Genomic DNA, 27,797 nt, shown 5'->3' on the forward strand with positions numbered 1-27,797 from the left:
AGGAACTACAAATGCATGGGGCCAAGGGTCTGGGGTGAGGAGGTTAAAAGGTGAGAGGCACTACAAGGCCCCGAAAGGAATCATACTAAGTGGAGTCCGAGAAGGGAAAAGTAGGAGAGAGATTTGCATTTTATAATTACAGATTGAATGAGGCAGGGAGGACAGGATTTGGTTGTTTTATTGCATGATGGCAGACAGGGCTAGGGAGATGAGAAAACCCAGGTTCCTGGTGGGGGCTGAGATATCTACAGATGAGAGGGATAAGGCCACCTGAGCTGCCCAGGGAGGGGGCAGTACCCTGTAAGACACCCCAAAACTTGAGGGGTGAACTGAGACAAAAGAGAGTAGAACCAGGCAGGGACACCCCACTTCCCTCCACTAATCCAAACCCCAGCTGGTCTGGGAGCCCCGCCTCTGGGAGCCCGGGGCTGGGCTCGCCTGTGGGTTGGCGTGTGGTCCTCCAGTGGCACTTGGAAGGCCTGTGGGTGATGACCACTCTGGCCAGGGGAGGCAGGTGGGCTACCAGGAAAACCTGGCTTCCCCTATGCACCCCTCTTTCTCTGCCTGCCCACAGAAGGCCAGGCTGCTGGGGTCCACACGCCCCCACCCCAATTCCAGCCTCCTGGGGCTGAAAGTCAAGTCCAGGTAACACAGGAGGGCACACAGGTGCTGCTGCCACAGCAGCTCCTGCCTCCGGCAGCCGAGGTCCTGCCCAAACAGCGGGGCCAGGCCACAGTGTGGTGGCCCACCTTCTGATTGTGAGTTTCGGGGCTGTCACCATACAGGATTCTATCAAATAAACATCTCAGCAGGGACCAAGGACTAAGCCCACTCAACCGTGGAGTCAGATCCTCCTGATCTAAGCACTTCCTCCCTAAGCGACCTTGGGCAAGTCTCTTAACCTCTCAAAGCCTGCATTTTTGCAGAAGGTCCCAGTGAGCATTAATTCCCTTGAATGCTTAGCATCGTGCCCGGCACCTGGTTACGCATCCAATAAATGACAGCTATTATTATTAGTAAAGTGCTTCCTGCGGGTTGATGCAAGTTAGAGCAAACCAAAATGGCTTTGCCGGCTCCCTAATGTAACACCTCCCAATCCCACCCCTCCTCCACACTACCACCCCAGGAGTTAATTAAAACCCTCCTTGGGTGTTTTCCAGACACGGGATTTTACACTTATTCTGGGTTGCAGAACTAGAATGGGGGCAGGTTTCACTTCAGCTGATAAAAGCAAAACGCTGCTTTGAGAGGTAGTGAGCTCCCCGTCAGCTCACGTGAATAAGCTGGCCCAGATGACCATTTGGCACTAACGCTCGAGCATAAATGAACATGTATTAGCATTTCTCAAGAGGCCTTTGAGTCCAAACCGTGGTTTAGATCAAACAGCAGAAATCCACCCACCTTTGCAACTCGGGGCTCCCCGAGGGTGACAAATTCAGGATGCCTGGCCAGCTACACCCTAAAGTCACTGCATACCAACAGGAAGAGGGGTCCTTGTAACAGATGCCGGAAGAGGTGTCCTGCAGATCCACTTTGGTGACTCACCTCCCCGTCCCCAATCAAGCACTGGGCCGAAGAGATCCCATGTCCTGATTCCAAAGGATGCCCCTCCCTACTCCCCTCCCAGCAGAAGAAAAAGGAGCTAGAGGACATGGAATCAAGTATACATTTTAAAAATTGTTTAATGGAACATAAACTCCTTTAGAAAAACATTCAGCCAGGTGATAACACCCATAGAAAAAAACACCAATCTCGTGTTTATCTTTTTTTAATTTGGCATTTGTTATTTGCATTTATATTAAAGCAAAGTGCATCTTTTCTTTATTTTTCTTGTTTATACACATTGCACAATACATAAATAATGATGCTTATAAAACGTCTTTATATTTACAAGTAATAATATATTTATATATAACATAAAATACATTTTTTCTTTAATAAATCTCAGGTTTTTTTTTTTTTTTCCAGGAGTCCTTTCTCTCTCAAAGCACTACAATGCTAAATTTCCAATGAGAATGCTTCTCTTGTTCATTTAAACCTTTGTAGTTAGAAAAATAGCTTATGTTAAAGTCTAAACATGCTCATTGAGCTAAGAGCAGTGTCAACGTATCATACGAGTGTATGAGTTTGTAGAAGAAATGAAAGAGTTAGGTGACAGCCCAGGGTGGTACCTTGGGTTATGATGGACCGAATCCTTCTTGGTGGGAAGGGGGGCTGCTGAGAAGTCTCCCTCCCAGGGCGGCTCCCCTCGCTGGTCTAACAGCAGAGCTCAACACCCAGGCGGCAGAGGGGAGGAAAGTGCTGAGCTGGTTTTCGGAGTTGGAGGTGGGGATGGGGGGTGGGCGCACCTGATATGACCAGGGCAGGGCAGAGGCTGAGGGGTTTGGGAGGATGCTGGGTGGGCAATACTGTGCCAGGGTGGCCCCCGGCAGCCCTCGGGAAGCCCGTCTCAAGAGATATCCAGGAGCAGATGGCCAAAAAAGAAAGAGGTGACAAGGACAGCAGGGTGGCTGGAGGGGAGTTAGGACAAGCAGGAAACAACTGGTTTCTGGTTCAGCCTCTTTGCAGGGTTGCTTCTAAGAAGCCTGCAGACAGGCCCGTGTCCTAGGAGGGGAGAGGTGGGGCAGGGAGGCTTCCCTGGGGACGGGGAGGAGGGGCAGAGCCTGGCTTCTGGCAGCTGTCCAAACCCCAGCTGCCAGCTTGCCCAGGTACGGCCTCTGCCCCACTGAGCATATGTCCAAAGGGCAGGCGACACACAGCTTGGGGGCGCAGGCCTCTCAGCAGTCACCGTAAGACACGCGCGCGCACGGACGCACACTCACTCACACATGCGCCCTGACGAGGGAAAACGAGGACCCCAAAGTCAGGGCCTGCTCCCCATTCTTCCACTGTGTTTTGCTGGGTGCTCACTGTTGCTTCCCCTTTTCATCCTGGGGTGTGCTCGGCCAGCCATACCCCGCCCTCCCCCCCAAAACCCCAACAACTCTTTTCATAAGCTATTTCTCAAAGAACAAAACAAAACAGAACAGAAACGAGGACCAGAACGGTGGGGGGCGGGGGCCGGGGACACACAACGACGAAAGAGTCTGCGTGAAAAGCAAGCACTCGGGAGGGAAGTATTAGCAGCAAAGTAGTTTGGACTGGGCCCGCTCGGCTCCCGCTCCGTCCTCTCCCCACGCGGCTACCGGCTGTTGAAAATGACCTCCAGCCAGCACGGGCAGCTGCTGATGAACTGGCGGGTGTAGCACTGGCCCCAGCCCTTCACAAAGCTAATCTGCACAGTGAAGCCAGTCCACGGCTGCTGCATGAATTCGTGGTCGTTGGGCCGCTGCAGGCTGTACGCTTTCTCGTAGTCAAAAGCCTTGATGGAGAAACCGGGGAACACTTTGTGCACCAACAGCGTCCTGGAGTCCGGGTTGTCCAGTGTGGCTGACTTGATGAAGATGGGGTAACTGCTGCGGTTGTACACCCACACGCCATCCACTTCCCGCGTGAGCTGGATGCCACAGCCGATTTTGCTCCGCACTTTCTGCACCAGCTGACTCTTGTTGTCCGAATTGAGCTGTCCGAGGCAAAAGCCATTCCCCTGAGGTAGATCATAGAAGATGTCCAGGGAGGGCTCCTGGACACAGTAGAGCCTCCCCACTCTCGTCTTCTCCTCCCAGTATGCCACCACGCACCAGTGTGACCGATCCCCAGGCTCCAGAAGAAGTTGGGAATCTGCAAAACAAAATGGCAGACGCGGTTGGTGGTGATGGGGATTGGCGTTTTCCTCCTCAAGGATCGAGGCACACACCCGCAGTTCGTTACCACCCTCGAGCTCTCCTAAGACAGAGGCGGTGCTGGTGCTTGGATAGGCTGCCGGCTCTGCAGTCCTACTGTGGCTCAGAAACCTTGACCCAGTGGTGCAAGTACCCACCTTTAAACACGGGGCTCTCTGGGGCACCTCCTTCCTCCACTCCCCCAACCCAGGATGCCATCACGTTGTCCCGTGGGGCCAATGGAAGCCCCATCCCTGCCGAGCCCAGAAGCTAGGGAACCCTTAGGAACTTCACTGGTCCTGTTTTAGGGCAAGAAAAGGGCTTCCAGATGGCCTAGAGTTGCAGTTCGTTAAACTGGACGGACCCCAGAAGGCTAGCTGCTCCAGCCCCTGGTCATCCTCAGGAGAAAAACCAGGACCCAGAAAGCTTGCTGGCTTGGGCCCCACGGACGACACAGCCAGACCTAGAACCCAGATCTCCAGACTCCAGGGTCACGTGCTATGTGGTCTCTGTGTCGCCCAGCGCTTAGGTCAGTGCCTCAAGTCATAAAGGAGCGCCGTCTGATAAAAATGGAAAGTAGAGTTGCTTTGGGGCCGAAACACCTTCCTAACAGAAAACCATCTCTCAGTGTGTGTGTCAGCAGCAGCTCTGTACACAAAGGGTGAATTTGGTCAAAATGTCAAATCACAACACACCAACTGGTGTTAACCCAGACTACCTTGACGAAGCTGCCTTCAGCCCAGACAGAAGATTATGTGTCTGAAATGGGTTGACCTTCCTTGAAGTGCCCTTCTCTGCCTGTACCCCCTCTCTCCCCTCCCTCCCTAGAAGCATGCAGACACCTTGCCCCAGCCCCCTTCCCCTCCCCCAGAGGCCCCACCCCAACTTTCCTAGACTTGGTTCTTCCCACAGGCAGCCAGGGGGGGGGGGGGGAGATCCTGGGAAGGTGACTTTCCTGAACAGGCGCTAGGAGGTCTTTAAAGGGGGGATCACAGGGAGGGAAAGGGGGCCCCAGCGGCTGGCATTCCAACTCCTCCTTAAGCTGGAGCCAGCGGGGCAGGCCTCAGACTGGGAACCATAAATCTCCCCAGCCGGGCCGGGCTGCAGGAACGCTGTGGTTTGTGGGGCAGGGCGGAGACCGGAAGTCTTGTATTTGTTAACAAAAATGGGGAAAGGCAGGCAGCAGAGACCTCCTCCTGCCTTCCCCTGTAGCCCTTACTGCTCACTCACTGGGGGTTTGGGGCCTGAAGGCGGGGGTTGGCTGTGAGACGATTTTTTGGTTTGTTTGGGCCTTTTTGACTTTGGAACAACGGAGGGCCAGGGCTGATGGAGTCTACAGCATGGCAGCTAGGGGTGGAGGAGAGCTCAGGGACCCATGTCCTGCTGCCCCAGCAGGCTGGATATACAACTAACCCAAGGCAGCTCAACACATAACTGCTTCCAACCTTTACAGGCATGTTAGGACCTGGGAACCAGTCGGCTCCATTATTTTATTTATTTATTTTTTTATTTTAAAGCAGCAGTCTTGCATGGAGGTGTTCTGTGAATCAGTCCGTGCAAATGCGCACCGTGACCCACGGAGGCAGCCACGAACACACATCCTGAGTGGCTGTCTCCTCCGGACACCCCAACCGACCTTCCCAAATGCCTACCCAGACAGCCACACAAAATGGGGAAGCTGAGGGCTCACTCCTCTCCCTCAACCCCCACCCCCCTGAAAATCAGCCCCAGAAAACTGGCCTGCCCCCCAAAACGCATGCATCTATAAAGCACAAGTGCATGTGAGAGACATTGGGTGTCCATGAGTGTGAACACATGTGCGAGTGTTATGTGAGCATGCGTGTGCTTGCGTGCATACACGCTGGAACATATGGAAAAACAAGAGAGGGACAAGGGCTCCAAGCAGAGGTGACTCATCAGGCATTAACTTGTTTCTGCAAAGTATCCATCAACTGCTAATAAATTCGTGAGTGCTGGCAATCTTTGAACTTTCTTGTTGAGGGAGTTCAGCTCTAAAGGCTACACCAAAGACCCATAATATCCATGTAAATAAGAATACTCTGGCGTGCAAGTTTGCTGGGAAGGAGAAAGCCCTCTTCTGGAAGGCACGGGGCGAACTGTTTTGGGGAGGAGGGAGTTTTGAAATGTAGGAAGCTCTCGCTTATTATTATATCCCAACTCAGGACGACAAATGTGGTCTGGGAAGAAGACTGGGGGAGTCACTGGGAGGGAGGTGCAGGAGACCCTCCGGGAGCCTCCCGATACTTTGTTTCATGGACCTTGGCCCCCCCTGAAACCTGGCACCGGCTAGCAGGGAAAAGAGAGGGGCAGGGGGAGGAGGTGCAGGGTGGGGTGGGGTGGGGGCCTGGGATCAAGTTGCCTATGCCAGGCCCACCAGTAAAGGGTGGGGGGCCCTGTCTGCCCGGGGGAAGCCGGGCTGGACTGGGCTGGACTGGCCCAGAGCCCTGGGGGTGGGGGGTAGGGGGAGGAGAGGGGGAGGGGGGAAGTGTTCTGGCGGGTTTCTCTTTCATCTGTACAGCCCGCCAGTCCACCCAGCAATTTGCCGCCAGACATCCCTGGAAAAAGCCTTTTTCTGTTGAGGTTAATGGCCCAGCCCAGATAAACAGAGGGGAATGGGTGTCCCTGTGTGTGAACAAGGCCCCTGAAAGCCCACTAGGACCCTCGCCGGCTCCTCCCCTGCCCTGACCCTCCAGCCTGCCCCGCTGTCACCCCCCAGCCTCCCAGCACCCTGATGCCCCTTTTCTCCTCACTGCTCTTGGGCTATCTCTGGGCACAAAAACACGCTCTCCAGCGAAACCGTCACCCCCGCGAAGGCCCCTTGTAACACATCGTACTTCTGGGGGCCCGTGACAACAGCCCATGTTGCCAACTCAGAGACCTGCCCCCAAGATCTGCACCATGTGGGCCCATTTCTGGGAAACATTCAGCATCCTCTTCAGAGAAGCATGTTCCCCTGAATTGGGCCCACAGCCCACAAGCGTCTCCCCACAAAGGTCTGTGCAGACGCTTCGCCCCCAGAGGGGCTTCCCAGGCCTCACGGCGAGGGGCTGGGAGGCTCTCACATAGAGGAGTCCCCCTCATTCCCAAGGACTAAGGAAGAGTCTCAGAAGCCCAACTTGGCTTCTCCTCACGGTCGCTGATACTTAACCTCCAAAAGCAAGACTCGCAGGCCCTTGTTAACTTCCCTCAGCTTTACAACCCTTTTCCGGTATTTTCAGCAACTTCTCTCCCTCCTCAGAAAACTATACAGGGGCTTGTTTTAAAACTGTATTTGTGCATTTTTAAAGCATCCAAAAAGAAAAGCTGTGTTGTAAAAAGCCAACTAATCAGATGCCTGCTCACAATTTTTTTTTATTACAGTTTAGGGAATTTTTGGAGCAACCCCAGAAAAATGCTGAATCCGCCTAAAATTCCTTTAAGGTTGTTTTTCCCCCCCCTCCCCTTCCTCATTTCCCTTAAAGCATAAAATCTACCCTTGAAAGGGAAGGGGGTGGGTGGGTGTTGAGAAGGGAAAGGATTTTGCTTGTGTTTGCACTTGCATTAGGGAAGACCACTTAACAAGGAGCTCCCTGCCTCTTACAAAGAGTTATTTAATTACCCTGGTCATGAATGAACAGACCTGACCCTTCTAGAAGACTGGAGGCTCATGAATGACTCTCACGCCCAAGGTTCTCAATGGCACAGGGTGACCAGAGCTCAGGATTTTAAATTAAAAAAAAAAAAACAAAACAACTTATGTTTATTTTTGAGAGCATGGGCGGGGGAGGGGCAGAGAGAGAGGGAGACACAGAATCCGAAGCAGGCTCCAGGCTCTGAGCCATCTGCACAGAGCCCGATGAGGGGCTCGAACACACGAGCTGTGAGATCATGACCTGAGCTGAAGTTGGATCCTTAACCAACTGAGCCCCGCAGGTGCCCCAAGGGCCCGACTCTTGATTTCAGTTCAGGTCACGATCTCATGGTTGATGAGTTTGAGCCCCGCATTGGGCTCTGCACTGATAGTTCGGAAACTGCTTGGGATTTTCTCTCTCCCTCTCTCTCTCTCTGCCACTCCCCTGCTCACGCTCTTTCTCTCAAAATAAAAACATAAAACTTATAAAAATAATAAATCAAAAGGAAAATCTTTTTTAAAAATAAACTTTAAAAAATTAAAAACAGAAAATTTTTTTAAGAAGATCTCTCTAGGGGCGTCTGGGTGGCTCAGTCGGTTGAGCGTCTGGCTTCAGCTCAGGTCATGATCTTGCGGTTCGTGGGTTCAAGCCCCGCGTGGGGCTCTGTGCTGATAGCTCAGAGCCCGGAGCCTGCTTTGGATTCTGGGTCTCCCTCGCTCTCTGCCCCTCCCCCGCTCATGCTCTGTCTCTTTCAAAAGTAAGTAAACATTTAAAAAAATGTTTTTCGAGGACATCTCTCTGCCAAAATCCTACCGTGGGCAAAGGCCTGTGTGCCCCCTCCCCAGTGGTCCCGCAGGGCCAGAAGGCTGAAGATGGAGAAGCCAGGGGAGACAGGGCAGAAGTGGCTGCCTGACACAGGTGGGTGAGGGCAAGCAAAGGGCACAAAGGGAGACAGAAGTTAAACCTGGCGATCCTGGAACGCAAACACCGCCACGCCTCGCCTGCTGTAGGTCCAGGGTCCTCCCTCCTCGGGACTCAGGCGCCACCAAGGGTTGCCTCATCCTGTCCTTCCCCCACCTCAGACATCTCAAAGGTTAACAGCACCTGTCAGCCCTGCTCCCCACCCCGGTCAGGAAACTGGCTGTTCTGAGAACAAACCAGCCCACTTCAGGGACAAGGGCTGAGATAATGGGGACGCGGGGCCAATCCGCCCCATCTGTCCTCAACCCAAACACTCTCAATTCACGAGGAACCTTGCTGGTCTCTTGTCTGAGAGGCAAATGACCAGAAACCAAAGCAGACGCGTGCTGAGGTGTCTGGGCTCACCGTTGAGTTCCAGAGTGAGCTCTGATCGGCCATATGTACAACCTCATCCAGATCCTGACAGATTCTGCCAGGGCACCCTCAGATTCCTAAGACAGCAGGGACAACCCCGGGGTTTGGAACAAGTTACCCAAAGGGAGTGAAACAAACTTGAAACATTTCAGGTTCACCCTCAGTTACCCAGAAAACGCTCAGACTCAACCCATCACCACTAACCCCAAGCTCCTCCGCCAAAGAGATCTGGACTCTGGCTGGTAGACGGCAAGACTGAGAAAAGGCTGGGTTGTTTTCAGCACTCTGCAACAAGCTATCTCCACTGAGGTGGCTGGACTGGGTACCATGGTGGGCAGCGGGTACCATGGGGTCTCCTTCAAAGGCCAGGGTGCTTGCTCAGGTCCCTGTGCCCAGCCAGCTCCTGCCCCCCCCCCCAGGAAACTCCAGTGTTGTGCAGTATCCTCCCACCCCCCAGTTACAGAGTCAGACACCCTGCTGACACCTACTTCCCATGGGACCTTGGCGGTGACTTAAGCTCTTCCCCTAAAACAGCTCCCAGTGCCAGCCTCATAGGGCTGTTGTGACAATCTGATACAAAGTGGCCAGCGGCCAGGAACTAGCTTGCGGCTACACATGCTGGTCTCATCTCTCAGACCTCTTGTCTTGGGTTCTCCAACCGCTTAGAAAATGCTACCCACCCACCCCCCACCCCTCCCCAGGGGACAGAACAGTTCTGGGCCATGCCGGCCCCTAATAATGTACAGGCCCTGTTGGAAGGGGCTGGTGACAACCCTGTGAGGTCGCATCCTATTACTGTCCTTATGTTAAAGAAGGGGGAAATGAGACACAGGTCACTTGCCAAACAGGCAAGTGGGCAGCCACCCCAGACCTCTAAGGCCACCGGAGCTCTCCAAATGCTAGAGGGGGAAAAAGACGCGTCCTTCCAAAACACATTCTGGAAACGAGATTCCTACTTTAGGGCTGAGTGTGGGGTCCAGCTCCCTCGTACCAAGCAGGGAATGAACCGGTTTCTTTGCCAGCATGCTGCTCTTCGATCCTGGCCAAATGGCTTGCCCTCGAAGAGTCTCAGTCTGACCCACCCATCCACAACTCATGTGAAGGAGGCGGGGGCACAGCAGGCCACCTTGGGGCTCTGACAGTCCCCTGGCTACACTCTGAATCACAGAAATGCCCCATCCCTATGAACGCTCCTTCCATTTATTTTTATTATGTTCAGGAGAATAAGAAAATCACTTTGGGGAGCAGGGCACATTTTTGCATTCAATTTGCAATGATAAAAACAAAATCAAAAGGAAAAGGAAATATGAGGCAGACTTTGCTGTGTCCACCTGTAAACCAATTTTTCTTTAAGAACTTCAAGTTACAAACTTGTGTCCCTTCTGTCTTGTCTTTCGTGGCCCTCGGGAAAAGGTGGATCCCCAGGGGAGGAGGGTCTGCCCAGGCTTGGTGCCCTTAAGTTCCTCACCCATCATCACCCTCCTCCTCCTGAGAGGTCTCTCAAGCTTACAAATTTGGCAGATCCTGCTCGTCTGGAAGACTGATTCGTGACTCTGCCTTACAGACTAATGATGATGAGTAATCAGTTACTAAAGCTACAACGTACTCCCCTCCCCCTGCTCCCCCAACTGGCCCCAGCCCCGTCTCCCAAGGCCCCTCAAACGTTCAAGTCTAAAGCCCCCATCCTGGGGGTCCCTCCTAAGAGAAGTTATTTGGCCAGCGGAGAATATAATTGAGGGTAGTGCCGGGCAGGGGAGGGAAGCCACACAAATCAAAAGCTCTCGTCTGTCTCGCCAGCCGGGCTGACACGGCTTCCTGTGCTCCAGTCTTCAGCCATGCAAATTATAGCGTGTACCCGGCTGCCTGCCTTCTGAGGAGGCCAGCTCTGCCCGGCTCCGAGAGGACTCAGAGGAAGGGTGGGGACTCCCAGCCTGGCCAACTCCATTCATAATATTTACAGTAAATGGGCCTCTCTGGCTGTTGTTGGTATGCACCCAGCCTCATCCTTTCTCGAGTTTGAATTTCAAGACTCTTCCCCTCCCTCATGTACCACAAAGCTCCCACCATTCCCCCCCTAAATAACTAAGCCACTCTTTTCAGAAAGGGGGTTCACACATACAGCGCCCCCCCCCCCGACCGGCATGGCATTATCTGTTCACCTGCCTGTCCACGGGGTATGACCCCCAGCCAGTCCCAGGAAGACACAAGATGTCCAAGTCAAATCTCTAAGCTGACCCACCCGCCTCCCTCCTGGAGAGAGTCCAGAGCTAGCCCTCCCCCCAGGCCCCCCCAACAAATTCCACATGTGGATTCCCAAGTGGGAATGCGTACATGAATCCAACAAAAGGATCTTCTCTTAAACCACCAAAAAGTCCCGCATTTTCTTCTTTGTGTTGACCCCTTCTAAGTACATGGGATACACACTAAAGCCCAGTGAGGATCTTGATAAAAATGGATGCATATGTCAACTGTTTTAAAGGACACACCCCCAGAGGTACAGAACGGTTCTGGCCTGCCTTTGCTGTGGGCCTCATTTTAATAAAGCCCCATGCACACTGACCTCCGGGGCCCCAAAAGGCAGTACAGTGTTACAGGACCCAGTCGCAGGCCCTGCCCTGCCCCTCCCATCCCCCCCACACAGCTCCAGCTTTTCTAGGGGGTAGAAAAACCATCGAAGACGTGGAAAAACACAGGGAGGAACAAAAGTCCTTTTCATCCCTCCCCTCCCCCAGCTCCCCTTGTTCCATAACAATTATGAAAACTGTTGGATGGGATGGCATTTTGAACATTTACTGCATTCCGGCCAATAAATTCCAACGCGGGATCTGATGGAAAAGGCTCCCTTCTCCGGCCAGCTCCTGGCTCCCCCCACCCAGCTCGCTAGAGCCGTCATTCCTTCTTTCTTTACAACCCAACACCAGGGCCTGGCCAGGCCAGGCCCGCACTGTGCTCACAGGGAAAAACAACAGTAGGCAGACTGGAAAAGTTAATCATTACTTCTGTCTGCCTCTGTAATCTAATCTCTCTGGCTTTGACACACTCACTGTTCAGCCATCCCAGCCCTTTCACCCCCAAAGCACCAGGGCCTCCTAGGCCTGGGGCCTGCCCCAGGCCCTCCCCGTGAAAGAGGGATGAAGCCTCCCCCAGCCTGGACTTGCCACGGCAAGGCCCCCTGGGGCCCACCATAAACCGCTGTGGCTGCTCTGCGCTGTGTGCCCCATATTTCAGAGGACTCCGGGCCAGACACTCTTTTTGGGTTCCAATGTGGCTTGTATTCCTTTGCAGAGAGCCAGGCTGCCCCCCCACTCCCACGCAAGGACACTCAGCACCCCCACTGCCACCCCTACCCTTCTCTCACTCCCCCTGCACCAGGGCTCACCCAGAAACCCACCCAGCTGCATCCAGGAGTGACGGCTGGTCTGACTTGCCCACCCCACGCGATCGATCCACACAGAGACACAAGTCACGATGGCCCTGCCCTATGACGGTGCCTCAAAAACTAAACATGGAGTCACCACATGACCCAGAAACTCCATTTCTGGGTGTATGTCCAGAAAAGTTTTGAAGAGATTATGCACACACCCATGGTCATAGCAGCATTATTCACAACAGCCAAAGAGTGGGAGCAACCCAAGTGTGTCCACTGAAGGATGAATGAATAAAGACATAGACACACACACACACACACTCACACACACACACAATAAAGACATAGACACACACACACACACACACTAAAAAAGAAAGGCAATTCTGACACAGGTTACAACCCGGATGAACCTTGAAGACAGTATGCTGAGTGAAATAAGCCAGAGGCAAAAGGTCAAATATGGTGTGATTCCACTCATATGTGGTACCCAAAGGAGTCAAGTTCACACAGACTGAAAGCAGAACGGCGGCTGCCAGGGGAGAGACAGATTGGGGGGGGGGGGGGGGGGAGGGGGGCGGCTAGTGTTTAGTGGAGACAGAGTCTCAGTCTGGGCAAGTGAAAAGGTTCTGGAGATGGACGGTGGGTGCACGGGGATGTATGTGACAGACTTAACACCACCGAGCTGTGCACTCAGAAATGGTCAGGATGGATGGAGCTCCTGGGTGGCTCAGTCGGTGAAGTGTCTTCAGACTCTTGATCTCAGCTCAGGTCATGATCTCGGTTTCGTGAGCTCGGGGCCCTCCGTTGGGCTCTGCCATGGCACAGCCTGCTTGGGATTCTCTCTCTCTTCCCCTCCCCTGCTCACGCAATCTCAAAATAAACTTAAAAAAAAAATGGTCAGGATGGCAAATGTTGGGTATATTTTGCCCAAAAAGAAGGGAAGGGGAAGGAGAAAGGGAAGGGGAAGGGAAAGGGAAGAGAAGAAGGCCCTGCCTCTTCTAATGCTTTCTCGTGCTCCCCCGTTAACCTGCCTGCCTTAAGTACCGGCCTGCCTTAAGTACCGGGGATTCACTGGTGGGCTTCCGCCCATCACAAGGATAAAGGCCCCCTGGAAATGTATGCAAATGCTGATATGCAGACGCATTTTTACAGGGAAAGAAAGATTCCTCAACTTTCACTCATTCTCCGGAGGTTTGCAAGCCAAAAATGTGAAGAACTATAATCTTTTTATTCAGTAGGCAAGAGGCCATTAGCTACCCACCACCTCAGCAACAGGGGGTCTCATTCCCACAAACCCTCAAATCCAAGAACCAGAGACCACACAGATCACGGGAGGTCTTGTAAGATTCTGGCATGGGGACTCGGAGAGACCAGGTCCAATCTCTTACTTTGCACATGAGGGGGGGAAAAAAAAAAAAAAAAAAAAAACAACGGAGGCCCCAGGACAGGCGTGGCCCTGGAGGCTGAAATCCCCACCTTCAACCACGGAAGCAGGCCAGCCTCTAGGGACAGGCACCTGGAGGGGGCTCTCCCTCCCACTGTCATTCTCCAGGTGCCCTCCCAGGACTCGGAGACCGGAGTTGGGGGTGGGGGTTGCTTCTGAATCTTTGCATGCTCCTCACCCCAGGCCTCTCCCCCCAGGAAACCCCTCTCAGCGGGGTTTGAACTGTGACCCCACTGAGCTGGAGATGGGCCTATTTCTAAGAGCTGTACAACGCACCCAGCTTCTCCCTCTGGGTTACTCATTAATGAGGGGGAGGGGCTGTGCTGCCTAAGAGGCTGCCCTGGGGCGGGCGAGGTCCCCAAGGACTTTCTGGGCTGAGCAGCTCTTCAAGACCCTTTGGTGGCCTCAGAAGTTCATTCGGCCTACTGGGCAAGGCGACATTTCCAGCTTCTTGTTAGGTGCCTGGAAGCAGTGGAAGCTGGGATAGGGTGATGGGGACAACTATTTAACCTCCGAGTGGCAAATGCAGAAAGGTGAGTCCACAGAGAGCACAGCCTGGCATCTTACTGTTTCTGTTCCTGTTGAGCGACCAGCCCCAAGTTAAAAGTAAAAAGGCGACTCTCGAATGAACAAACCCGAGGGCCACGAACAGTCCCTGGCCAGTTAACTGAGCTGTCTTCGGACAGAAACTCCCAACGTTGACAAGATGAAACTGGGGTTGAGATCAGTTCTTCCCTTTCTGCCCTGATCAAACCCCAGGCCAAACCAGCTCTGATTTGTTTCTGGCCAGTGGGGTTCCACAGCACAGTAGTAGATAAACTAGATAGATAAATTAAATGAGGGACCTCCACGAACAGAGCCATCGGGTCAGCCTGGGGGAAACAGGCAGGGACAGGATGAGCGTGGAAATGAAAACACTTTGGTCACTGCATATTCGACCACCCTGTACAAAACCACCGCCAGGGGCCTCCTACATGGGGCCAGCATCTCAGAAATGGGCTTGACCATCAGACTGAAAATTCAAAAGCAAGAGTTGCATCTGCAAAAGCCCACAGGAGTTCTAAAGGGAAAGTCAAGCTCCAGGGCTTTGAAGATAGCCCACCTGCCCTGTGGCTGTCAAGACATTAAATACTATCTCTCCAGACATCTGTGTCTGGTGCCCGCCCCCCCCCCCCCCCCGCCCCGGGGCTAAGCCAGTGCAAGGCTGGTCACCTCTGTTCCACACAGCACTCCCAGGTACTATACCAGGGTCTGGATTATAACTGTACCTCCTAAGGTTACTGCTTGTTATCTTACAATCGGGGGGGGGGGGGGGGGGGGTGATGGAGCCCGAGGAGACAGACCTCTGTTTATCCACAAGCTTTGTTTTATCTCAACTCTCAACAGACCACACAACCAAAGCAGAGGCAAAAGCCGATGACAGAAAAGCTCTTGCCAACCCGGCGTGCTCAGACAATCACCCCAGGGGCCCATCCCTGCACCTCTACCGCGTCTCACAACACCTACGGCCCGGCTCCGAGCCCAAGCTCCTTCTGTCCTGTAGAAACTGCCTGAGAAGCCGCCCTCTGTCTGTACTCCAGACAGAGCCATATCCCGTGCAAGAAAGAGCCTCCACCTCGCTGACCCCAAAAGCCCTCCAGACAAACCACTGCATGCTGCTCTTCGTTCTGGCTCTGGCAGCCCCAAAACTGCAGAGGCTGGCACATAGTAGGTGCTCAATAAATAATCACTATATGAATGAGCCGGAGACAGGCTGGCTTCTCCCAGAACAGGTGGTCCACCCAGCCTGACACCTGCCAGAGGGAGGTACGAGGGAACCTGGCTGGGAGGGGAGCATGCCTTCCAGGCAGGGGTCAGCCAGAAAGGCCCAGGCCGTATCCCAGTTCCCAGGGGAGACGGGCAGAGAGAAGCCCCTGTCCTCACCTACTTCCCAGCCAGCTGCGGCAGATCCGGAGGTGTTTCCAAGCCAAGCGCCGGCCCGGCAACCTCTGTGGGCACACCACCTGCCCACAGCATTCTGCCTTGGCGTCCTGCTCTGTTTGGACAAGTTACCCTCACCGAGTGTTCAACAATGCTCTTACACACCCCAGGGCTCTTGTTGTGTTATGAAAACAAAACAACGCACGCTAAGGAAAAAAAGCTGGGGTGGGGGACCGGAGTGAGTGGGGAGCAAGCAAGCCACACACAAATCTCTTTCTGACCTCCAGCCTAAAGAGGGCCCCTTAGCAGCATGGGTCAGGGCACTAGCCCCTGTCACCAGAACGATGAATGACATCGTCCAAGAGGGGACTCAGAAACCCAGAGCTGAGTAAATGGAAACCGCTTTTACACCCAGGACAATATACCGCCTACTTCTCCACACCACATGAGGCTGTGGCAAGCCCTCTTTCTGGGGGAAGCTTCTGGGTGACTGGGTGCAGTCCCCCCAGGGCAGAGCAGAGCTGTACCAGGAGAGCTCTGAAGCCTGTTTCCCTCCACTCCTCACTAGCACCCAGGAAACAGATAGTCTCAGAAGGGAAGGAATTCCTGGGCGCTGCTGGGGTGGACACAGGACTGGCCTCGAGGCAGCCTTGACTTCTAATCTGCCCCAGGCCAGGCACCCGCGTTAGGGGAAGGCAACGCTGGGGTGGAACACTGCGGGCACGAACGAATTCTTACCCACCCCCTACCAAAAAGAGGTTTTTTTTTCTTTTGCAAGTTAAAACGGAGCTAATGACCCTGGGTGGGGCTCAGTGTCGAGGACCTCGAGCAGCCAAACCAAAATTCGCTTCCAGCCAAGAGCTGCCTGGCCTCACCATTTGGGGAAGGAAGCTGAAAAAAATCATGAAAGATTCTTTAGTGAACCAGGAAATAAGGCTGCAGTTAACATTTCAACTGAAGGTGACCCTTCTGGTAAAATATTTTTTTAAATAATAAAAATAACATAAAGTTCTCAAACAGCCTCTTTCTTAAACAAAATGGCCTAAAAGTTCTCGTGGGAGTGGAAAGGAAGAAGGGGGAGAAACCCACCCCCCCCCCCCCGCAAAAAAAAAAAAAAAAAAAAAGGAAAAAAAAAAAGGCTGGCCTCATCTTAGCCGCTACCTTTCATGGACAACTTTTTTCTGGAGTTCTTATAGAAGGAAAGATGCAATTTCCTGTCTTATTCCCAGTATTTCCTGTTCGCTTACAAGGTGAAAGTTATCACTCTGTTTTAAATGACGGTCCTCAACTCCACAGAAAATTCCTTTTTCCATCTGGGGTCCCCATTCCCAACACAGAATCTCCCCACCTCAGGATATAAACACTACCACGTCCTACACCTTTAAACGATTGGCTCAATTAAAACGGTTCGATCTCTTGGTGGCAGACAGGATCTCCGATGGTAGCTTCCCCGCCCCAGATCCCCAAGGACACCCCACGGGGAGACGGGGCAGGGGCTGGGAGCAGCCCGGCGTGTTTGCGTAGAGCTGCCGCTGACAAAGTGAGTGTTGCTTTCTTGGTGTGTTAGCCACTAAATTGAGAACTGTGCCTCAGCAGTTAATAATATCTTCCCGCTGAAAATAGCCCAGAGAGGAAGCCTCTCTGTGACAGTAGGCACACAGCCAGCCTCTGGGCTAGCCATTCAATACTGAGCGAGGAAGATGGTAGGACCAGTGGTGACCTCCCAGCGGCCGCGGCGCACAGGATCCTTTCACGAGGCTCCTGCAAAGGGAGGGCTCCGGGGGAAGTCACCTGCCCACCTCTGCAGCCCTATAACCTCAGTGGGGAGGTCACGTGGACCAGGGGCCTTGGGAGTAGAGCCGGGGAAAGGGTCTGGATCGCGGGGGAGGGGCAAGGGGTCAGGAGGCCCGGGACTTTGAGGGACAGCCCCTGCGTCACCCTCGGTCTCCAATCCCTGGGCTGGCGAGGGTGCAGGGAACCGGGCTGGGTAGACCAGGGGAAAATGGCATCTGGGGCAGAGCGGGAAGAAGTGTACTCACTTCCCCTGCAGAAAGGTCAGGCTCGGAAAGAACCACAGGGAACTTTCCTGCCTCTCATTTCTGCAACCCGCATGGAAAAGGGAAGGTCAAAAAAAAAAAAAAAATCAACACAGAGATGCGCCCGCTTCTCCCCGCTTCTTCAGGTAATAAGAGTCAGAGAGACAGGCTCCCAGCCCACCAAAGGGTCCCCCCCACCCCCAACCCAGGAGACCTCAGAAGTCCTTTGGCAACACGACTGTCTGTCAACGGTGGATCCCAGGCACCAAACACAAGTCTCTCCACTTTTAGTCTCTGGAATCCCCGCTCTTGATTATCTAAAATATATTTAAAAGCCACCACAGGTCACTATTTTTAAAAACTGTGGTAAAATACACATAACATAAAATTTACCATTAGTGACACTGAGTGCACTCACAGAGCTGTGTGTAACCATCACCACTATCTAGTTCCAGAACACTGTTATCACCCCAAAAGGAAACTATGTCCCACGGGTCGCTTTTACAAGGTCATTAACAACAGCAAAGTCAACTGGAGGAAGGTGCAAAGTTAATGCACCTTGTCAAGTTCTTACAATGCAGCAAAAATCTAATTTGAGAAGAGGCTCATTGAGCCAGACGCTCAAATTCTTCACTACGGGAGCAGACAGGGAATCACAGAAAACCTGCCCGGCCACCAAGAGAAGCCGCCAGAGATCCCCCCACGGGGACACAGACCCCTCCTTCCCCTTCCATGAGGGGTTCCTCGACTTGTCGGCACACTGCCATCACCCGGGGAGCTTCAAAACATACCGATCCTGGGTCCCCACCCGCGGGGACGGTGATTCAGAAGATCCCAGGGTCTCCTGATGTTGGAGGCACATCTATCTGGCACTCCCACCCTGGGCCTTGTTTTCTCTCGCCAGGGTTGCTCGCACCTGCTTTGAAGTTGCCACTGCAGCGAAGGCAATCACAGCACTGGCGGGACCAATATTTTGGTGTAGTAACAGCAACAATAAAGATGCAGAGGAAGTCAAACTTGAGCATGACTTTGGCATGTCTTCCTTGTTCACTGCCCTACTGGCTCGGAGCTTGCCAGCGAAGTCCTATAGGTCTAGAAGGCCACCAGGCTACAGCCCGGCTAAGGGAAGGTCCAAGGCGAACGGTGAGATTTAATGTGCTGGACTTTACCCAGAAGCGACTCCGGACAGAACCCGGCCCTTACCTGGCCCCCTGCCCCTTTGCTGGGAGGCCCTGTTCTGCCTCAGTGACAGGATGCATGAGGCGGAAGCCCGTCCAGTCTGGCCAGGAGAGCAGCCCAGATTTGCTCCAGAGACTTTAAATGCTGTCTCCCTGCATTTAACCCCTGCCTGACTACCTCATTCTTTCCAGGACAAAGGGGGTTTCATCAGTGAGCCCTGATCCAGGGCCGGGAGCATGACCTCGAGCATTGCAAAAACCTGAGCTGCTGTCCAGGACTGGTCCTTCACTGGGGAGTAGGTGGGCAGCAGGTGAGCCGACAGAGGCCCGAGTCATTACACTGGCATTTAGGGAGATATGGGCTGAGTCCCTAGAGATCCAGACTGTCTGGATCTGGGGTGTAAGGGAGTGGGCAGGTAAGGAAGCTCACTCACAGTCACATGTGCTGGTCCATCTGACTCCCCCAAACATTAGAGACCTCAGCAAAAACCACAAGCTGCTCGTTCCCAGGCAGAGGAAGGAGGCACAAAAACATGGCAACAGCCACCCGGGTCCCAAATTCCCAGTGTCCCATCGCCACTCCAAGCCAGACAATAAGGACTTGTTCACAGGTATCTGATGAACAAGATGAAGCAAACTTTCCTAAGCTCCTCGCTTTGAGCCTAAATTTACTACTTGGACGGAGCTGGAACCACATTTTCTGATTAGATAGATATTTTTGAAGACTCTCGTCTCTCTGAGGCAATCCAAGACGCCTGCAGGGACCTAAGAGAAGGAAGAGACAAGTTCCAGGAGTGGCCGCTGACCTCCCGTCACCCAGAAGTGGCAACCAGAAGCTAAACAAAGGAGAGCCTGCAAAGGAGTTGGCCTCCCTTAGGCTGGTGGGACGGCGTCTCTCCAATAAGCATGACTCTACGCAGCCAAGAGTTGGGGCTCCCTCAACTCCCCCCAACAAGCCCCGCGAGACACGTCAGTACCTATGTCACCACTGCCTCCCAGCTCCTTCCTTGAAATCCACGGTGGCGTCTCTCTTGAAGTTTAAAGAAGTACAAAGTGTTGGCCTCCAATCCGTGTCCCAACCCAAGGAAGCACTGACGGCAGAGGCCCAGCCAGCTCCAGACATTAATACATACAGGAGGAGGCTGAAGGATGGGTCTACGGCTGAACAACCCAGAATCTGCAGGCGAGACGGTGCTCCTCCATCCTGCCCAAACCAGGACAGCAGACGAGCTAAACGAGAGAGCCCCACCGGGGACTCCAGATGGAGGCTGCAAAGATGGCGGCTTCTAGCACATGCTTTTGATCACCAGGGAGACAGTGAAAGCTCCAGGAGCAAATCCTTCCCGTTCCCACCACCACTGAGCCGAACGAAGAAGCCTCCCCTCAACAGCAGACCTCTCCAAAGGTGGGTCTTCCTGGGCCAGGACACAGACACTCCAGCAGCAAGGGCTTATTCTGGAGATGCACGCCTTTGAAAAGGCACTATCCGTCCAGAGCTTAACTAAGCGCTGCCAGATCCCAGTTCAGACCCAATGCACCAACACTCCGCCCCCGACCCCCAGAGTGCATACCCTGCCGTCCGCCTACCCCTTGGCCCATCCCACAGCCTGCCTGCGGGCACCTGCCTGCTCGTGTGTTCTGTGCACGGGATCGGCTATCCGTACGTCTGCAGCACACGCGTGCGCACACACGCACACACAAAACCATGCACCAAGCAATCCATCTGTCTCAGAGAGCCGGCTGTCAGAAATGAAAGTACAATCTCCTGGAACCGAGTCACAGCCTTCTAAAAATGTGCCGTTTTTCCCAGACTGAGGAAACTTGCAGGGGTGGGGTATGTTTCCCTGCAAGTCCCGGAGGCCTGGGCCTGTCGCCTCCCCGGCCAGACCCAAGCTGCAAGGCTGGAACTTCAAGTGCAGCCAGCGGGCCTGCTCCCAGGGCTCCCACCCGCCCACTCCCCTTCCTCGCACGAGAGGGAAGGGCCAGCCTTGGAGTCACCCCGGCAGTTCAGGAGGGGAATGCCTTTGAGCACACCCCCACCCCCACCTCCGAGGCACCACATTTTCACATTTGGCTGTTTTTTCTTTCCCTTCTTCCCTTGCCAAGAGAATCAAGCCCTGGCTCCCGCTCCCGACCTTCCTCCCACCCTAAACTGAGCCCCATTCATTAAGCCCGCTCTCAGCCAGGGCAGGACAGGAAGGAAAACAGCACACAGGGCCTGTGAAAGAGACACTCAGAGAGGTTATTTCAAGGGGGAGGAGGGGGCAAATCCTTGTGGGCGCGTTCACCGCTCCCCACCTTGATGCCCAGTGCCCCCCCCTTCCTGAAGCAGGCTCCCACCTTCCAGCCTCTGCTAACCCCTTCCCCCACGCAGCCCTGTCCCACTCGGCTATGTCTCCACAGCCCCCACCAGCCTCACCCTCCAAGGTGGACACACCCAAGCCAACCCCCCCCCCCCCCCCCCATGGAAAGATCAACTTGGGAAGGACGAGGTCTGGGCTCTCTCCATCTGCAAAACCCTCGTCCTGGACCCGGGCCATTAAACCATCTTTTCGGGGGCACTCTCTCCACAAAGCGTGTAGCCCTGGGTTTCTCTGTGCCCATCGCCTCCCCTGACACCCCCCAAACCACTGGGCGCCAACCCAAAACTCAAGTTCCTTCAATTTCCCCCCACAGCACATTATTAATAAGCTGTTCCAACTCCGAACGGAAAGAAGAAAGAGCTCAAACTTTGAAGCCTTGGGAATTAGTAAATTAAGAGCTAAAATTCAAAACAAATGCTCTTTCATGTGGAGGCCCCCTGGTCTTTTTCTTTTTTGCAGTTTTGTTAAACCATTCGATCCCCTCAGAGACAACCACTCCTCCTCCCAAGCAGCGCCTCAGTAATCTAAATGGTTGCAATTACCTTGGGGGGGCGGGGAGAGCAGTTAATAATTGTTTTACTCACCTCACCCCCCCCCCCACCCCGGTCCCGGTTTCTTTCTAGGACTGGAATGGCTTTGGGAACAGAAAGCCCACCTAACTCAGACAGGGCTGCACGGGGCCGAGGAAGGAGATGCTCGGCTTGGTGTCGTCATTTCCTCCAGCAGACAAGACAGACAAGATGTTATCAATAAGACAACCCTTCCGAAAAGCCCCCTTTCAAAAGCTACCACTTCCCTTGCTTATTTCATGTGGTTCAAAAGGGCTGGGGCTCCTCCCTGCACATTCAGGATTTAAAAAATAAACCCATCGAACAACATCCTGAGTGTGTTATTTTGCCCAGACCCTCTCCTCTTCTTGGCCTTCTTTCTTTCAGGAACTTTCTCAGCCTTAGAAAGCAGAAAAGACGCAGTTCACCCGTTCCAGCATGTTCTCCCTCCTCCACCGCCGCGGTCCCCCCGCCCCTCCCCACACATGATGCCCCCGCCCCTCCCTCTTCTTCCTGCCCACTTCTCATTAGGAGCTTTGTGTAAACAATACCCTCTGCGGCAGATAAGTCAAGAGTATATATTGCCCTGAAATAAAAACAAACAAGGGTCTTCCTAAAGGCGTCCTCAGCAAGCTCCGTTCCTGGACAGGAGAGCCTGGGAGGGGCTGGCCAGGATGAGCATGACCATGGCCTAGAGGCAGCATCCAGCCAATAAGAGGTCACTTCACAAAAGAGGGCACACCACAGCAGCCCCCCCAGACGGTTCCATCTGAGCCGCCATGCTCCTCTGCCAACGTCCCAGAGGCAAGCAACGACAAATGCACAGAACCCTGGAATTTCTCCCCTACCCCCTACCCGCCCCCCCCACCAGGTGACTCTCCCTCTTGCTTTAGCTGGCTCTTGGAAAATCCAGAGACGGCACACTGGGTGGGAAAATCAGGTAGAAATAGGATGTCTTTAGAAAAAGAGGAAAATGCTTCCTACTTACGTTGCTAATGAGCTCCTACAAGTTTATGACTCTCTTCTCATGCCCCTCAGGGGCAGTGATGCTCAGGCTACCTCCCTCATTCCCATAACCCTCCAGCACTGGCATTCCAGACCTTCCCTCCCGGGTAGCACTGCCAAGTCTCTACTGTCCTCAGTGCCTCCATCCTGTGGCTCCCGTCTCCGGATACGCGCTACAGAATCCTGCACTAAAGCTAGACTGGGAATTAAAACCTGCACAGAAGCATCAAGGACATCTGCGTTGAACTCCCACCCTACGCCTGGGATCGGTCTTCAACGGGTTCCCAAAAGGTGGATCGATCCCCTTTCAAGGCACTCCATGCACTAAGGGCAAGTGCAAGAAAGAGCTTAAGCTTAAACCCATGAACTAATGCCAAAGTCACCGAGCGGAAGCCCCCAGAGCCAGTAGCTGCTTTAACAATAACCATGAAACACAGCATCATGCCAGTCCCCGGCTGGCCCCCACTTCCTCAACAGAGCAGGCCCAGGGTCCTGATGCGTAAGGGACTGCAGAATGGCGAGCTCAAGGGCCAGAGTCGCCACGGATGCATCCAGTTCAAGCACATAAAAGTGAGAATTAATTCCAGACCAGCTGGGGTGGCAGAAGGCCACCCCGATTCCTCTCGTCTCCAGTCATTTCAAGAGGTCTTGAAACTGTCAGGGAAATAAGAGAAAATGTCTCACCTGAAAGCCCCCCAGGGGCCAGATAATTCGTTCCCCCTGTTTCAGCGGAGGAAGGCACAGCATCTGGACAGTCTGCTGTGGATGTGAAAAGGAGAGAAATAAATACACAAACAAATAAATAAAAACACCAAGATTAATTTTTAAGCACATTCTAAACAGCATTAAAGAGAAACCACACATTCCAAACAGCTGACTCCCCACCGCGATGCTGATTATTAATGGTCTGCTCAGGCTTCGCTGCCCATCAGAAGACAGACCACAGCACCTTGTCACCGGTCTGGGCTCTGGGCAGCCAGTTAATCATTAGTCAAGTCAGGCTCGATCGCAGACTGGCTGGAATTTCTCTTTTATTGCAAGTCCCCCATTGAGGAAACCAGGTAGTTCCCAAGGTCAAAGGAAGGCTGGGCTCTGCTCTCAACCCCCAAGGTGAAGCCTTCCTGTAGATCCAGGGGCCTCTCTGCCACTCCCATAGACCAGTGTCTCCCTCATCTTGTTAGACTTCCCAGTTCTTCAGGACTTTCTCAAGACTGCCCTTGGGCTGAAGGGACTTTTTTCTCTTTTAACTAATGTATCAGAAGTATAATGAGGCATACAAATCTCAAGGACAACCCCATGGTGGGCGCCTGGGTGACTCGGCCGGCCGGTTAAGCGTCCGGCACTAGATCTCGGCTCAGGTCGTGATCTCGAGGTTGATGGGATCGATCCCGGTGTCGGGCTCTGCCCTGTCAGCACAGAGCCTGCTTGGGATTCTCTCTCTCTGTCTCTGTCTGTCTGTCTGTCTCTCTCTCTCTCTCTCTCCCCCTCTCTCTGCCCCTTCCCTGCTGGTGCTCTGTCTCCCTCTCAAAATAAATACACATGAAAAAATTTTTTGAATTAAAATAAAATAAAAAGAACCCAACGAATCTTACTCATGTGCACATCTGTATAAAGCCACCGGCACATCAGGACCGAGAACAAGGCTCCCAGCTGAAGGGGAAACGTTCTACCTCCTTCTAGGCCTGGTCCAAACTCCTCTCTGGAAACCTTCCCGGGCAGCCCCAGACCTGCAAGGCTCCCTTGCCCTTGGTTCCTATAAAATGTTTCTGGCATCCAGCACTTGGAATTCCCTTCTGCCGACTTTGCTCATCTTTTACCTTCAGATCCTGTAAGCCCTAACCAGCCTATAAGCTTCTCTTCAACGTCTCTGTCACCCTCAGGTGCTTAGCACGGTGACCTAAACGCTAACGAGGCTAATGACAATTCTAGCTGAGAAACAGACTCCACAACCTCCCTCCGAGCAATTAAACCAAAACCTAATGCCCACGAAACACAACTAATTAGCCCCATGAAACAAAAGTACACAAGACCCTGAAAGCTCCTCATGCATCACTGCCAAGGCCAAACTGAGGGCCATAGTGAGAGGCCGGCTCCGGAAAGGGGCTTCGCGGCTCCACCGCAAGCACACTGGGTTAGATGGTTCAATTCCCGTCCCCCAACCACCCCAGGTCACCAGCAGGATGAACCTGGGGTGTGTTCTACCAGTTTCCCATTGGAACCACTTGGCCACGCTGGCAAACAGGAAGCCAATGGAAAGAGAAGCCCGGAGGCAAGTAAGCCCATTTGGAGTCCTTTATTTAGTAGCCCAGCAGCAGCCTTCATTCCCCAATAAAAGGGGGGGGAGGGACTGAGCATGGCCTACCCAGGGCCCCCAAACCACGTCTGGATTTCTGCTGCCTACCCCTCCAACTCTGAGATTCTCTCTCTAATCCCAGAACCTTCCGTCTCCCGCATTCTCTCTCAGGCTGGAAGAACAACTTTTCAAGAATTCTCAACAGGGGCATGGGGGGCGGGGGGGGGGGGGAGCAGAGGGGAGGGGTGGGGGCCATATGCAGAGCAAGAGAGAAAAGACTGTGTGCGTAATCTCATTCTATCAGGATAAAGTGTAATTCCTAACAGGAATATACAGTTTTACAGGAGACACTTAATCAAATGGAAAACAATAGGGGAGCAGAAAATGGAAGCTGCTTGTTAAATGGTGTATACCCTGCACTTTTTAAACTACTTGGATGGCCTTCACCATGTTCGAGAGATAGGTTTTACCTACCCACAAACGGAAGACACCCCCCCCCACATTAAACAGGAGGACGTATCCACGGCCACTGCCCCCTGCCTTCCTCCGGCTTTGGCTGGCTGAATCCCAGGGGCAAAGTGGGTTTCAAAGGAAGAGCCTGGCATCTCAGGGCAGAGCTGGGACCACATTCAAGGTGTCAGCCTGTCTCAGATCAAAGGTAAGCCAGCTCCGGCAACCACAAGCGTTTTTATGAAATGGTGCTCTGCCCTTCTGCAGAGCCTTTGATCTCAAGAGGGATTTACAAACATTAATTAGGCCTCCCCGCCACCTCTGTGAAGTATTAAAGTATACCTGTTGGACCCGCACCTTGGTAAACTGAGGCGTCACTGACTAGCCCAGGGGGCCACCCAGTGAGCTGGGCCGTGAGCAAGAGTTGAGCGCTCATCCAGCCCATCCCACAGCTCTCCCTCCCCAGGGGCCCAAGTCCTCACTCTTCCCTGCAGGTAGTTAGGCCCAGACGGCCTCAGCATCTAGACTGGCCTCCTCAAGCTACTGCAGGGCTCATAAAGGTCCAAGAGGCCACACCCCCAGCCCTCACCCAGAGACAGAGGTCCAAAGCCAGTGTCTCAGCCTCTGCCTGTGTCCCCAGCTCTCCAAGGCCCAGGATGCACACACTCTAGGCTCTAGGCCATTCCTGGCTCTTATCCACCGTTAAACATCACCAAGCACCCAGTAAGTGCTGGGTTCTCTGGGAGAAAAAGACAGTCCTTGAAGACGCAAGCCTGGGGACCAGCCAAGGAATGAGCTGTACAAGGAGCACAAGGTGAAGGGGCTGGGGATTCTATTCCTCTCACCGAGAGAATGGTTCCAGGAGAGCTCAGATATTCTCGTCAACATAGTTCTGAGCTTCCCAAGAGCCACCGGGGCCCAAGGAGCCCCAGCCCCGCTCCCCCAACCACACGCTCAATGTCCCAGCTCTGCCCCAATCCACAGCTCCCATGAACCCTGGTTAGAGCACAATCCACTGCATGGGAATCATCCACATTTTCAGGCAGGCACATCATTAGGCCTGTAGAATGAATGAACGAACCAATAAATGAGCAAATGAATGAATCATCTAACTCTTAACTCTTTGATCAACTAGATTTACAGAGGCCCAGAAAAATTAGGAGACGGTGAGTTAAGAGGTAAAAGCAGGCCTAGATCCCAGACTTCTCAACTACCCTTTGGAGGCTTGATCTACCAAATGGGTGCTGGTCACCTGGGACCCTGGCCTAAGCAAATAGTGTCCCCAGCAACATCCTCAACTCCAGCCATTCTGGGGAGTCTTGCACACCATCAGATGCAGAGGACACAGGGAGCAGGGCCCACATAGCAACCCCTCAGCATACCCCCCGCCCTCCACAACAGAAGTTCTACTTTCGAACAGCATGTTCCTATCCCTTGCGGGAGAGGAAGGAGCCTTCTTGACTTCAGATAGTCACAAGTCACAGCCACCTTGCCCTTTGGTTCAGGTATGTCTAACCCTTCCCGGAAGATCCTACTGGTTTGGGACCGCCTAGCACCCAGGTCCCTTCCCACCACCTCTTCCCAAGCTGGAGACTTCACAGAAGGGATTCCCTTCGTTGTGTAACCAGTTAAGATTTTAACAGCCGTCCATTATAAAACCTGGCTCCTGGTTCTCACCTAGTCACCCCAGACCAAAACTTCAACCTGGGGCTCACACACTCAAGAAAGCAAGCAGCTGATCTGAATTTCCCAGACAAGTACTCTCCTCCCATGTACAAGGTGAAGACGAAAAGCGGGGGCAGCATCCCATCTGTGTGTGTGACCTCAACGGCCCTGGCCCTGGCCACAGCAGCCGGCAAAACCGGCCCCAGACCTGTCCCTAGCCCCACGGTTCCCAGACCTGGCTGCCCTCCAGCAAGTCGGGACAGTTCCTTCCACAGGGGCATGGCCTGTACCACCTCACGCCCTTCCACGACAGGGCCTTTTTTCATTCCCTTTCTTGTTTTGTTTTAAACAAAACGTTTTGGGTGAGTAACCAGCTGTTTGAGTTTCCGATTGGCAGGTTAATCACTTCCTATTGGCTGATCTGGAAAACTTTTTCTCCCCCTTGGAAATGGCACATTCCTGTCTTTGTGGCTTCTCTGTTTACACACATTTTGCTACCTAATGTCAACACTTGCTAATGAATAAATATATCACTCCACTCACTGCAAATGAGGTCCTGGCCTGGCAGAAGGACCGCCTGAATCCTGCGAACAGATTTATCCTGATATCTCTGCAGGAAACCCGGGAGAATTGTGGCCCTTCTGTTCCACGGTTTTAGGAGGTTTCTGGGAGCATTTATTCACCCCTAGCAATCTTTACTCCTGGGGCCAAGGTGACTGGTCTTTCTCTCTTGCAAGGAATCCCTCCAGATTGGAAGGCTACAGAAGGAGAAACAAAAACGGGGCAGGCGGGGATGG

At 53.3% G+C, this 27,797-nt stretch overlaps 1 protein-coding gene and 1 long non-coding RNA gene across 3 annotated transcripts in view; one reads left to right on the forward strand and one right to left on the reverse strand.

Annotated features, from left to right (window-relative positions):
• Positions 1–1,664: 1,664 nt before the first annotated feature.
• The window catches only part of SMAD7 (SMAD family member 7), a 31,107-nt gene continuing 4,974 nt past the window's right edge, over positions 1,665–27,797 (reverse strand). Inside the window, exons 3-4 of one of the 2 annotated variants that reach the window (XM_045457024.1) lie at positions 23,277–23,351; positions 1,665–3,720 (exon numbers count right to left, since the gene is read on the reverse strand). In XM_045457024.1, the coding sequence (XP_045312980.1) occupies positions 3,182–3,720; positions 23,277–23,351 (614 nt within the window). In that variant the 3' untranslated portion in view covers positions 1,665–3,181. The remainder of the gene's footprint in view (positions 3,721–23,276; positions 23,352–27,797) is intronic. The other variant, XM_045457023.1, reaches the window with a different exon arrangement.
• On the forward strand, positions 13,926–14,969 carry LOC123587342. The gene is made up of 2 exons (XR_006707254.1): positions 13,926–14,075; positions 14,929–14,969. It is a non-coding gene; the product is annotated as an uncharacterized LOC123587342 (long non-coding RNA).

The sequence above is a fragment of the Leopardus geoffroyi genome, chromosome D3, assembly GCF_018350155.1.
Source record: "Leopardus geoffroyi isolate Oge1 chromosome D3, O.geoffroyi_Oge1_pat1.0, whole genome shotgun sequence".
Taxonomy (NCBI): domain Eukaryota; kingdom Metazoa; phylum Chordata; class Mammalia; order Carnivora; family Felidae; genus Leopardus; species Leopardus geoffroyi.